Here is a 13,977-nt window from a genome sequence, read left to right as displayed (position 1 = left end):
TGCTTCTGATTGGCTTACCCTGATAATCTTACCCAAACTCTAACCAATCACCATCCTCCACGCCCAAACCAAACCAACTCAAGCAGCAAAGACAATGAGTATTAGCCAATCAGAGGCAGGGTGGGGACGGGCGAAGCGAAATATTACACTTTAGAATTTAAGCTTGTTGAATCTACGGTTGTATTCTACTTAGTGAAGACTGTGAGGTAGTTAGCTCAGTTAGCTTCAGCCTGGTTGAGTCGGGTTCAGTTAGCCCTGCGTGTCTCCTTCAGGCTGAGCGGTCTGTCTCCCTTCATGGGCGACAACGACAACGAGACTCTGTCCAACGTGACCTCGGCCACCTGGGACTTTGAGGACGAGGCCTTCGACGAAATCTCCGACAACGCCAAAGACTTCATCACCTACCTGCTGAAGAAAGACATGAAGTAAGGAGGGAAGCAGTGAACTAACTGCGGCTTGTAACACAAAATGACATTTATAATAGCAAATACTGGACGAAAATAATAGAATCAAGTCAACGAATAGTCCTAAAACACGACAGAGACAGCTATCTTAGCAGGTTATATTGTTGCTAATCTTCCAGTTCATTTAAAGTCATTTGGGGAACTAGATAATCTCTTTTACACTACATCAAACTGTCCTGAAACCTGAAACCAACTGTAAATCCAACGCGGAGCTGCAGCAATCAAGTGAGGAGATAGAGTCAATTTCTTACAGACTTCTATAGAAACTACCAGTGGAGTCGCCCTCTGCTGGCCATTACAGAGAATAATGGTTTCAGGCACTTGAGCACTGGATTCATTTTCCGGACCCGGTGAAACACAGGAATGAGTGTGGTTGTCTCTCAGGGCTCGGCTGACCTGCGCTCGGTGTTATGAACACCCCTGGCTGAAGCAGGACACCAACACCATGAAGGCCAAGAAGCTCTCCAAGGAGAGGATGAAGAAGTACATCCTGAGGAGGAAGTGGCAGGTAAAATGCTGCAGCTGCCCAATGACGTTTCTGTTGGAAAGGAAAACGAATAGAAACTCTCCTCGAAGACGTGTTTGTTAATGATTGTGACCTTTTCTTTTTCTGCGGCAGAAAACGGGTCACGCTGTGCGAGCCATCGGCCGACTGTCATCCATGGCCATGATGGCTGGAGTCAGTGCCAAGAAGGGTTCGCCCACTGAAGGTCTGAGCAGCGCTGACACTGGACACACAAGCTGCTGATTCCTCACATCTTCTCACCTGCTGAATGTTTTTTTCCCTCTCTGCTGCCTGTGTCCAGAGGACAACCAGTTCCTGGAGTGTCTGGAGTACGAGCAGAAGACGGAGTGTAAGCCGACGTTCAGCTCGGTCATCAAAGACGTGGAGGTGGTGGAGGGCAGCGCCGCCCGCTTCGACTGCAAGATAGAAGGTATAGTAGAACTGGGACATGTACAGTAAAGTGGACAGGCCTCAGTATCAGTTTGACGTTTGATCTTATCTTTATTTAATCAGGTTGTCTCAGATCCGTTTTTCATGAGAGACCTGGGCGACACAAAAAAACAGAAGTGGAACGACACTAAAAGGAATCATTAAAAACTATTTCAAAAATATTGGAAAACATCAGATGGTGAAGGTTTGAGTTCTCCAAGTGGAATTGAGGGACTCTGGTTTGTAGCTCAATCCATTTGAAAGTGCTTTGTACCCGAAACCAGATCCGCCAACGTTTGTTCTCGCATGTGGGACGTCTGGGGTTCGACAGTTACTGGATCGTGTTCTGTAGTTTCTAGATTTGAACAAGACGATGGATGTGACGTAGTTTGGCTGCAACAGTAGAACTTTAGAAGAGCATGAGGTGACTATTTCTTCTTGCCTGTAAGGAACCATCTGATGTGGAGAACAGTGATGAGTGTGAAATTGGACGATGATGTACAGGGTTTAACTGCTGAGGTGTTGATGTGGCATCGTGACGATACAGAACATCTCCACAGTCACAGGACAAGCAACCTTAAGTTCTTTACAATAAGCCTAGTTTGTTTTTTAATTCATGAGTCAGCTGCTCGAGAATTAGTATTTAATGTCATAAGATTCTGCCTCAGAAGTGGTAGTTGAAAATCAGGAAAGGCAAACTGACATACAAAGTAGTATCATCAGCAAACAAAATGGACATTTATATAATGACGAGGAGTAGATATGTTATCTATGTATAAAGTAAAGAGCAGTGGACCGAGGATGGAGCCCTGTGGAACTCCCAGTCTGATGGTTAGACAGCGTGACTGGTACCAACCCCTCATCCTCTCGGTGTCCCCAGGTTACCCCGACCCCGAGGTGGTGTGGTACAAAGACGACCAGCCCATCAAAGAGACCCGACACTTCCAGATCGACTACGACGAAGAAGGAAAATGCAGTCTGGTCATTTCGGAGGTCAGAGGTTAAAATCTGTTGTTACTCACTGTATCACTGAAAATCAAGAATCTCACTCTCTCGCCTTTAGTTTCACTTCATGTGTGACTGGGGGCATTTTCTTACTTGGCCAAAAAGTTCATGATTAATGTAATAACAAATATATTATGAATATAATATGTTATAAATACAGTGATATGTTGAACAAACAGGGTAACGGCAGCTCAACATTATTACACCTAATTATTATTATTACATTAATACACTGCAGCACCATCGCTGTAAACCATTTGTTTACGATGTCTGTAGAATTTAATAATGTTACTGTTCATAGAGGAAAACAGAATCTGTCCGTCATTATCTTTCCGCCCACATGACCTGAACACTGACGTCGTCCTCAACACTTTCCACAACAAAATGCATGTGGGGATATTATCTATAATTTCTTTAAAGCTACAGTGTGTAATATTAGAAGAACATATTCACAGAAATGTAATATATTGTCCATAACTCTGTTCATATATGAGTTAAATATAGTTCCATGTTGAATACGGTTGTTGAACTAAATGGTCCAGAATACGTTGCGTTCACGTTGAATTTTCAGACGCTGCTTAGTTGGTTGCGGTTTTCAACTTCACCACCAGATGCCGCCAGAAAATTATAAAAAATTCACACTGGGGCTTTAAATAACCATTGTTTCCTGACTTTGGCAGCCGGCCATCATCTTATTTAACCCACCACAGTTTCATAATGCCCCGCGGAGTCTGATCATTGCATTTTGCATCGTTTCTCCCGCCCTCTGCCTCCCTCTCTCTCCGTCGGCAGCACCGGGACAAATCAAGTCAAGTCGGTGTGACGTTTAAGTTTTTAGCGTTTGTTAATTCTCATGATATTCCATCTCTCGTGGGACAGATTCGTTGGGATGTGGAAATTCACCTGCTGGTTTGCTTCTGTTGTTCCACTTTACATTTCCCCTTCATTTTTTTAAGTGCCTATGCACTAAGTATGTGATATATAGAGAGACGTGAACAAGTGAATGTCAGTTTTACTGTGATATTAACTGTGACAGCGACTCTGTATCATGGTGATCATGAAACATGACGGTGAACACTACACCTCTCCGAGGTCACTTCTTCAGAAATCCACTCACTTCCTGACATAAACCTGCAGGTGTCGGGTGATGATGATGCCAAGTACACGGTGAAGGCGGTCAACAGCCTGGGGGAGGCGACCTGCACTGCTGAGCTGCTGGTGGAGGTGATGGCCGGAGAGGAGGAAGAAGAGGAGGAGGAGGAGGAAGAGGAGGAAGAGGAGGAGGAGTAAAGACTGTCTGAACTCCCACGAGAGGAGGAGGCGGCGGCTCGATCCTCCTCCGCCTGTCAGACCCACAAACGACGGGTTGTGATTGGAGGAGCAGGAGGGCGGGGTTTAACACACCAGGACAGGTTCTCACCGTGTATCAGCAGCAAACTGGTGCACACGTTTTCTTAAAGAGAATTGAATTCACCAACAATCAAACCCACAGAATCGTTTTTCAGATGTCAGATTTCTGTTCACACTCTTTTGTTCAGTTTCTCTCTTTAGAGCAGGTTTGACCAGCAATGATGTAACCTGCTCGATGCTGTGTGCTAAACTCCTCCCAATTGACCTCCTCGTATTCGCCTCTATTCATTAATCTATTTCCTCTTACAGTTCTTTTTGAAAGACCTATGGTTAATGAAACTAGTCTTATTTCACTTAAAATAGTGCACAGATATAATACCATTGGAAGGTAGAAGAAACAAATATTCCAAAATACTCTTGTAGATGTTAAAAACTAAAATGTTGACTAAAAACTCCACAGACCACATTTTTAAAAGTCACATTCAATTTACGCAACACAGTGTCAAAGAATTCTGGGAGTTGTAGTTGTTACGTGCAAAGAAATTGACATTGTGTAGAAAGACCTGATCAAAACCTTTCAGAGGAAACACATTGATGGAGAGTGGGTGATGAACACGTTAGTCCTGAAATACAGTCTAATGCCTATGAGTAATGGAAATATGAATAAAAGACATGTAGCTACAGCTCCTAGCAGCCCTCGTCAGACAACCACAGGTGCTGTCGTCGTTGTCATAGTAGCAGAGCACTTTGACTTTGTGTGAAACTACACCATGAAAAAATGTATGTGACTGAGCTGGTCCCTGTGGGAGTCCCGCTGAGGAAGAGGAAGGTTTGATGAGGCAGAGATGTAGAGCCAAATATTCACAGAGTCCAGTCACCGAACAACAAGGCAAAGGGCTCACACCCCACCCACTTTAATCATGTGAGCAGTGCAGCTAACAAACACAATGTATGACAACCATTTATTACTGAAAGATGATCCCGATTGTACTGGTAAACATCCAACTAACTGCTCACAGCGAGTCGGCTGTTTGTCAGCTAATGTCACCAATTAACTGTGAGTTAATCGAGTTAAGTTAATTAATCATCAGAAGGAAAATGGCAGAGACTAAATAACTCAAAAGGTTAAAAGATAATTATAACTGACTTAATAACAAATGACAATAATAATAAGATGTAGCCCCGAGGCTACAGACAGTGTGTCCCCCTTACTGATGTTGGCTGACTAGCTAAGAAAGATTAGCTAATTAGGAGCAGTTGAGTTAATCAAAATAGTTGTGAAGCATCAGAACACAAATTTTAAGTAAATCTTGGAAAAATAATAAATCTATTATTCTGTAGACATAACAAGCAAGTTTTAGCTAAATGGCTTCGATCTGGGTTGTCATGTGCTAGCGGATGTTAGCATTCAGGCAACAATTACTCGCCTACTAGCAGTAGAGTGTCCAGTAAGTCAGAGGAATAAATTAAAACTTTAAACTATCTAAATCCATTTTGTACAGGACTTATAACTCATATCAGTTGAAAAACATTAAATGGACAGATCGGTCCTATGGAATATTTGCAGCAGTAAAGATAACTTTAAAAAGAGCGCTAACTAACATTGGTTAGATAATTTAGCTGGCTAGCTAACGGACATTAGTTTATTAGTTTCTATAGGAAGTGAAACAAAACATCCTCAAACAAAATCCTCTGAGATCAACGATGTCATCACAACAAACATGATCTAATGTGGAAAGTAAATCAAAAGAGTCAAATATTTAGCTTTGACTAACTAGTTCAACTGCTTGTGATGCAGGTGAATGAACGTGTCATAGTTCAGTTGCCACACGGGTTTCTGGGTAATGACGACGTCTAAACGCCTTGATGTTGCTGTGACCCGACTCTGTCAGTATCCTGCTCAGGGCGAGAGGCCTAAGACCATGAATTATAATGCTAATGCTAACCCCTGATACGGTCTATCAGGGGTTAGCATTAGCATTAGCCAGCATTAGTCACTGGGTTAGCGACCCAGCTGCTCGCCTTGGCACATGATGTTTCAGTTGAGACGTGTTGAATCGGTCGGCCTGGCTCTTTCCTTCTGTTCCAGCACTTTTCATTCTGTCTTGTTTGTATTTTTTGACTTCACAAGCTGCTTTACCCCCAAATCATCTTGCAGCTAACAGCACCTCTGCCTTATGACGTTAGCCTTTGAGCAGCCATGACACTTTAATGACAGTCTGGTCGTTCTTCTGCTGCACGTTCGTCACATCGTGGGATGAAGTGAGTCATGTTTCCTCCGACTGCCTTTTAGAACGCTGTATACTGTGCTAGCACTCAGGTTAGCAGCTAGCGCTAAACTGGTGTCCACAGCTATGATGTGAAAAGCCAGCGACCTGGAGGACGTGTTCAGATTTGTCAAAAATCTAGAATTGTTGGGGGGGTGAAAATTGAGCTTATGACAAAGCACAATTCTTTCCACAGAAAAACAAGTGACATTTTCTCATAATTATGACGTAACATCTTCTTCAGCAGTTACATCATACACTCAAAGATACATCTCTCATAATTGCAGGAAAGAGAGATAAGATCTGTAACTATGATTTACTAAGTCATAGTAATGATCGGCGAAGTTACGAGGTCCTTGTCTGGTAATCATCTTATTGTTAATATTGTGAGATAAAGGCTTCAAACCATCTGACAGAAAGCCAGAAGACATTTTCTGGAATAGATTTGACTCAAAGTGTTGGGGAATAGTCGCCTCTCCATTATTTTCTGAAAAAGACATTTCATCTATTTTTTTAAATTCAAATCTTTCTTAAAGTGCCTTTGTCCCCTCGGTGTGTTGGACAGAAACCAGACGTGATTTAAACGTGTCTCTGGCGTGTTGACGTGTCGCCTCCATGCTGACGTCCCAGTCGTTCCTTTGAATCTGTTTTTGTCACATTCCAGCTGTTTGTGCTTTAATCCATTTATTTAAAGTCTTTTCAGGCTGATTCAGTTTTCAACCAAAAACCAAAGAAGCTTCTTGAAACCGTCACAGGTGTTTGTGTGTTTGTGTGTTTGTGTGCGATCATCTGCATTACACTGTGTTCATGGTTAAACTTAACCTGATTGTGTTTGATGGTTGTTTGTTTTTAAGATTTATTTTTTATTTTTAGACGTATTTAATGCACAGATTCATAATAATGATATTAGCATTTGAGCATCCGTCTTCTTGGAGATCGCAGCACTTAATTTGTCACAGTTATTACAACCCCCCCCCAAAAAAAGTCCTCGACTGATGTGATTTTGTATTAGTTGTATGTAGATGATATTTTTCTCTAACTTTTATAAATATATATCAGTTTGATGAACAGCAGATGACATGTATGAGAACACTACGACTGTAGTTACTCACAGATACCAAATAAATTTTTATCACTAAACCAAACTGCTGTGTGTGTGTGTGTCTGTGTGTGTGTGTGTGTGTGTGTGTGAGCGTGTGTGTGTGTGAGCGTGTGTAAGGCAGAAATACACACTTTTGTGTGTTATTTTTATTAGTTATTAAATATATTTTTGAAAGGATTAAATCTGTAAAGAAATGTAGCTTGATATTTCCTGAGTTTGACATTTTACTGTATGAAAAAAATAAACACATGAATGACCTCATGCTCTGTTACTGATTATTAGAATAAAGTGATGCCATTTACATTATTCATCTACATCTCTATATACGATTATACACATAATTATATTTGTTTACAGGACAAGGTTATTTTTTCATCCGACTTCACAACAGATGAGTCAAGTGATGGTGATTAATCCTCCGTGTGTTTGTTCATGTTGAAAACATTCAGCAGCAGGTCAGAGTTAATGAGGTCACCTGAGAGCTGCTCGGTACTCAGACCTCATTAAGACCTCTGAGGACAAACATGGACATCATGACATCATCTCATGTTGTGGATCAGACCCGATCCCCCCTGCGACCTCCGACCCCTCACACCTGAGCTGGACCAGGACAGTACACTGAGATGAGGCGTGATGGAGAGGCCGGCGTCGCCTGACGGTCATGAGTCTATCACCGGACAAACAACCATCACGTTCACACCTGCAGACAAGTTAGTGTCCTCAGTTCACCTGCAAGTCTTCACTGTGGGAGGAATCAGACACCAGGAGAAAACCCAGAACCAGGCCCAAGGAGAAAATGTGACCCAACTGGTTCTAACCCGTAGACTTTATATAAAGACGATCGGTGACTGTATATAAAGACGATCAGTGACTGTATATAAAGACGATCAGTGACTGTATATAAAGACGATCGGTGACTGTATATAAAGACGATCGGTGACTGTATATAAAGACGATTACTGACTGTATATAAAGACGATCGGTGACTGTATATAAAGACGATCAGTGACTGTATATGAAGACGATCAGTGACTGTATATAAAGACGATCAGTGACTGTATATAAAGACGATCGGTGACTGTATATAAAGACGATTACTGACTGTATATAAAGACGATCAGTGGCTGTATATAAAGACGATCAGTGACTGTATATGAAGAAGATCAGTGACTGTATATAATGACGATCAGTGACTGTATATAAAGAAGATCACTGACTGTATATAAAGACGATCACTGACTGTATATAAAGAAGATCACTGACTGTATATAAAGACGATCACTGACTGTATATAAAGACGATCAGTGACTGTATATAAAGACGATCACTGACTGTATATAAAGACGATCAGTGACTGTATATAAAGACGATCAGTGACTCTATATAAAGACGATCAGTGACTGTATATAAAGACGATCACTGACTGTATATAAAGACGATCACTGACTGTATATAAAGACGATCACTGACTGTATATAAAGACGATCAGTGACTGTATATAAAGACGATCAGTGACTGTATATAAAGACGATCAGTGACTCTATATAAAGACGATCACTGACTGTATATAAAGACGATCACTGACTGTATATAAAGACGAATACTGACTGTATATAAAGACGATCACTGACTGTATATAAGATAAGAGATTGAACCATAAACTCCTCAGGAAAATGTTTACTGACGTTATAAATCAAGTCATTTTCTCTTCGACTTCTATAGAAACAACCAGTGGAGTCGCCCCCTGCTGGTCAGTACACAGAATACAGGCTTGACACACTTTCTGGACCTGGAGTCTACGTCAAGTTTTATATCCTTCACCCAGACTCTGACAGCATTAAATGTTCCCCTCAGTTTTACCTTAAAGGATTTAATTAATCTGTAAATCAATTGATTAATTAATGAAGTATATATATTAAGATTTATATCAAGGTATTTTAAAGGTGTAATAATTTTTTTAAATGTGAAAGGTATTAAATAACATGAAAAGATCTTTTACTTTTTAATAACTTAAAATAATTAAACTCTTTTAAGGTAAAATTAACAAATGAACTTCTCTTTTTGGATACATTTGAGATTAATAATTGACTGTGTATTAACTGAACTGCTCGTTCTGCAGGAGGGTTGAAATGAATACAGAATAAAATCAACGGAAATTATTAAAAGGAAATAGTTTTTAACATAAAAGATAAAAGAAAAAAGATTTAAAGGATAAAGTGACGATGAATCTGTGTATAAATGAACGGATGGTCGTCGTGTTATTTCTTTCATTTTAATAAAAAAGAGCTTGATGAAGCCGAGGGAGCAGCTGACGGAGAGTTAATGAGATCCACAGAGGACGAAGAGTCGGATAAAGGCAGACGGACAACGAGCGCTCGCACAAAGAAACACGTCTCACACACGTCACAGAGAGAGAGAGAGAGTGACACGTTCAATCTGATGTTTGTTCAATCTGATGTTTGTTCAATCTGACGTTTGTTCAATCTGACGTTTGTTCAATCTGATATTTGTTCAATCTGATATTTGTTGAATCTGACGTTTGTTGAATCTGATATTTGTTGAATCTGATATTTGTTCAATCTGATATTTGTTCAATCTGACGTTTGTTCAATCTGACGTTTGTTCAATCTGATATTTGTTGAATCTGATATTTGTTGAATCTGACGTTTGTTCAATCTGACGTTTGTTGAATCTGATATTTGTTGAATCTGATATTTGTTCAATCTGATATTTGTTGAATCTGATATTTGTTCAATCTGACGTTTGTTCAATCTGACGTTTGTTCAATCTGATATTTGTTGAATCTGACGTTTGTTCAATCTGACGTTTGTTCAATCTGATATTTGTTGAATCTGACGTTTGTTCAATCTGACGTTTGTTCAATCTGATATTTGTTGAATCTGATGTTTGTTCAGTCTGACGTTTGTTCAATTTGACGTTTGTTCAATTTGACGTTTTCTTCAATCTGATATTTGTTCAATCTGACGTTTGTTCAATCTGACGTTTGTTCAATCTGATGTTTGTTCACTCTGAGTTCAATCTGATGTTTGTTCACGATTACTCTGATGATGATGATGATGATGATGATGTCGTCTAACTGTTGAACATCCTCAGGTGCTCTGGCCTCACGCCTCTCCTCTGTCCTACGGTTGTTTTCCATCTGTTGTGATGTCATCAGGGTTGAACGTGACCTCACAGGCCGCCGTGACATCACTGACTCTGGACGGTCTTGCGCACCTGTCTGACCACAGGTGGCTCTTCTTCTTCGTGTTGTTGGCGGCCTACCTGTTCGTGCTGTTCAGCGACAGTCTGGTGGTTTACGTCATCTGTTCTCAGCGGAACCTGCACCGCCCGATGTTCATCTTCATCGCCGCGGTCCTGCTGAACTCTCTGGCAGCGAGCGCGGCGGTTTATCCCAAGCTGCTGTCGGACCTGGCGTCAGGCCGGCGCTTCACAGAGGTGTCCCACGCGGCGTGTCTGGGCCAGGCCTTCGTCTTGTACTCCCTCGGCGGCTCCAGCTTCGTGCTGCTGGCGGCCATGTCCTTTGACCGGTACCTGTCCATCTGCCGCCCGCTGCGCTACGCCGCTCTGGTGTCTCCTGCCGCGGTGGCGGCGCTGCTGCTGCTCTGCTGGCTGCTGCCCACAGGCCTCGTGAGCGGCGCGACGCTTCTGGCCAGCCGCGTGCCACTCTGCCGCGCGCGGCTCAGCAGGGTTTACTGTGACATATACAGCTTCGTCAGCCTGGGCTGCGGCGGGGGCGGCGTCGCGGCGATGCTGCTCCCCGTGTACGGCCTGCTGGTTTCCGTGGCCACGGTCGTCCTGCCGGTCGGCTTCGTGCTCTTCTCCTACGGCAGGATCCTCCTCGTCTGCCTGCGTGGCTCGCGCTCCTTCAGCAGCAAAGCGCTGCACACCTGTCTGCCGCACCTGCTCGTCTTCCTCATCTTCTCCCTGAGCACCGGCGTGGAGTTGCTGCAGCGGCGGCTGCACAGCGGGGGCGAGGCCACCGCCGCCTCCACCCTCGCCTGGTTCCTGATGGTCGCCCCGACCGTGTTCAACCCAGTGATCTACGGGCTAAGGGTGAAGGAGGTGTTCAGACATGTGAGGAGGCTGCTGCGCTGTCGCGGGGCCGGTTGATCGACGCCTGATCAGTACGATGTTTATGGAAGGCCATCCAGTTCAAAAACATATGATCTCTAACACGTGGTTGACACGTGGTTGACGCGGGGGAAATCGTCACGTTAACATCGTGGCAACAACATGTTAACGGCGCGTTAACGTGTTAGAGATCCCTTGTTTTTGAACTGAATGGCCTTCCATACCTACGGACATGTGGAAGATCATTGGTGCCAGATTGTCAGTCCAAACATTTATTTTGATGTTTCATTACGAACATTTGATCTTTTTCTGGCAGATGATCCAGTCACACTCAATCATTTCTATGAATTATTACATGTGTCCAGTCACAATCACATTAAATGATGTCACGAGTCAAGTGTTTTATTTGTTTTTAATGTGAACGGAGGAATTTCTCTTGCTTCAGTCGAGATCAGGTGAATCACTGAGACATGTCTGTCACGTCAGTATTAATGAGTTAAGTTTGAGAAAAATTATCATTGTAGTCTTGATCTTTATTTCCTTTTTTTAAACCATTAATGTTCAAATACTCCCAAGTGAATCTAAATGTTGGACATTTAAATACATGTGACAACATGAAGTTATGTTTTAAATCAAGTTCAGTAGTATTGAATATTAGATACATATGAAATGTAAATATTCATCGCTGTGAATGATCATGAAGGACAGAAGATACAGTGACATATGATGCAATCATCATGCAGGAGGAAGACAAGACGACTCAAATCCAACCAATGAAAACTCAGACTCATGTTTGTCTTTTTCCCACATCCCCTTTATTCATGACCCCAACAAACACAAAGAGAATAAAAGTGATGACGTCACAGTCGTTTACTGTACTTTTACTGTGGTTATGTCACTGCATGAAGTACTGCATGAAGTACTGCTGATACTTGAAATACTCTGCTGATATTACTACTTCATGTTTTGAATGCAGAACATGCACTTGTGGTATTTTTCTACTGATGTTTTGGTTCCACTGAGTGAAAGTACAACAAGCTGCTCAGTCGTTCTGTGACGCTGTCATCATAATATAATATAGATTATAATGCATTTCCCTCCACGTGGTACAATAATATAGTGCCAGTGCGGATGTTAGACTCCGCCACTCCAGGAGTTCATTCCTAATAATCTAGATAATAATAATATCATAATAATAATAATAATAATATAGCAATATAGATGTACTCAATTGGTTATAATCAGAGCTGCAACAGTTAATCAGTTATCCGATTAGTAATCGAAAACTAAATTCATTCATATTTTGATAATCGATTAATCGGTTTAAGTAGTTTTTATGAAAATATGAAAACCAATATGAATGTGTTCTGGTTTCTTTGCTCCTCTGTGACAGTAAACTGAAGATCTTTGTGTAAGAAAACAAAACCTCATCTTGAGGTTTGGGAAATGAGATCGACATTTTTCACAACTAATTGATTAATCAAGAAAATAATCGAGAGATTAATCGGTAATGACAAGAACACACGAGGGTCAGTTTTCAGTCCAGCTGCAGGTCCTCTCGACCTCCGTCACCTGACCCCGCTCCACCTTATCAGTCACCTGCCAGCAGCACAGCTGTGTCTCACTCATTGGTCCAGGCCATGGTGATGAAGGCGGAGCTTCCATCTTCATATTGAGACCTGGCAGATCTGCGTCGTCTCTTCCCTCTGCAGCTCTGAGACAAAGACAAACACACAGACATGTTTCACACATGGATCAGGTCAGAACGAGCTCCTGTCCGTGGGAGGGTTCGGGGGAGCGAGGCGTAGCGGGGCGCAGGTGTTGTCCTTCTTCACACAGGTTCAGTTTGCAGTGCAGGTAGACAACAGGTAGATGCACCCGTCCCAGACCTGTGGCTGGCGAGTCTCCAGCAGCACATGTATGATGCAGGCGTGTGCGAGGTGGGCGGGGCCAGAGTGGGAGACAAGCGAACCTGGAGAGGAACCTTAAAAACCAACGTCCAGCAGGGAACCGAGCCCGAGAGGAGAGCAAAGGTTTTCCTCCGTCGTCTGTTGGATGCTTATTTTTTTATTGTTTTTGGAATATTTTGGAATGGATTTTCCCCCACAGGGAAGCAGCACTAGGCTCCTCCCACCGTCATGACTGTAGGTAAAGAACTGGCCTCTTGACCTTTTGACCTTAGGGTCAAATTGAACATACAGGACGATTGGAAATAGAAAAACACAGACGTGAGGTGTTCGATGCTCAAAGCCCCACATTTTTTCTTAGGGGAAACAAATTAAAAATACATTGTTGTTGATACATTTTGTCTGTGCTAATTTCATATTACTTTATTGTACTTATTTTTTTGTCTTTAAAGCTACAGTGTGTAATATTTAGAATTGTCCATAACCATGTGTTCATATATGAGTTAGATATAGTTCCATGAGGTGGACCGACCTCCGTGTGAGTCTCCATGTTTCTACGTCGTGTTGAATACGCTTGTTGAACTAAACGTCCAGAACACGTCCCGTTCACGTTGAATTTTCAGACGCTGCCGGAAAAAGGGAATGGAATCAGCGGTGCGCCGCCATAAAGTGTCCCCTGTCGGCCGCTCAGTAGGTTGCAGTTTGACACTTTACCACCAGATGCCTCCAGGAAATTTACACACTGGGGCTTTAACAGAACTTGTTATGTTTTGTTGTGGCTAGTGGTGGGTTGACCCCCCCCCCCCTGTGTGTGTGTGTGTGTGTGTGTGTGTTAAATACGGGTGTACTCCTA

At 42.4% G+C, this 13,977-nt stretch overlaps 2 protein-coding genes across 4 annotated transcripts in view; both read left to right on the top strand.

The window, feature by feature from the left end:
• Nucleotides 1-4,017, top strand: part of mylka (myosin, light chain kinase a) — a 35,842-nt gene extending 31,825 nt beyond the window's left edge. For all 3 annotated transcript variants that reach the window (XM_035604408.2, XM_035604407.2, XM_047337192.1), the window contains 6 exons: nucleotides 273-425; nucleotides 849-972; nucleotides 1,084-1,174; nucleotides 1,271-1,399; nucleotides 2,279-2,391; nucleotides 3,541-4,017. In XM_035604408.2, coding sequence (XP_035460301.2) covers nucleotides 273-425; nucleotides 849-972; nucleotides 1,084-1,174; nucleotides 1,271-1,399; nucleotides 2,279-2,391; nucleotides 3,541-3,693 — 763 coding nt within the window. In that variant the 3' untranslated portion in view covers nucleotides 3,694-4,017. The remainder of the gene's footprint in view (nucleotides 1-272; nucleotides 426-848; nucleotides 973-1,083; nucleotides 1,175-1,270; nucleotides 1,400-2,278; nucleotides 2,392-3,540) is intronic.
• A 6,273-nt stretch (nucleotides 4,018-10,290) lies between these two features.
• Nucleotides 10,291-11,256, top strand: LOC118283030 (olfactory receptor 11A1-like). Its single transcript, XM_035604659.1, has one exon. It carries the CDS (start codon nucleotides 10,291-10,293, stop codon nucleotides 11,254-11,256), a length of 966 nt encoding a protein of 321 aa, XP_035460552.1.
• The last annotated feature ends 2,721 nt before the right edge of the window (nucleotides 11,257-13,977 follow it).

The sequence above is a fragment of the Scophthalmus maximus genome, chromosome 14, assembly GCF_022379125.1.
Source record: "Scophthalmus maximus strain ysfricsl-2021 chromosome 14, ASM2237912v1, whole genome shotgun sequence".
Classification (NCBI taxonomy): Eukaryota; Metazoa; Chordata; class Actinopteri; order Pleuronectiformes; family Scophthalmidae; genus Scophthalmus; species Scophthalmus maximus.
This window is presented reverse-complemented; position numbering and strand designations above follow the sequence as displayed.

What these genes read in the sequence shown, in the direction of transcription:
- LOC118283030 (XM_035604659.1), top strand. Translation starts at nt 10,291, where the DNA reads ATGTCATCAGGGTTGAACGTGACCTCACAGGCCGCCGTGACATCACTG.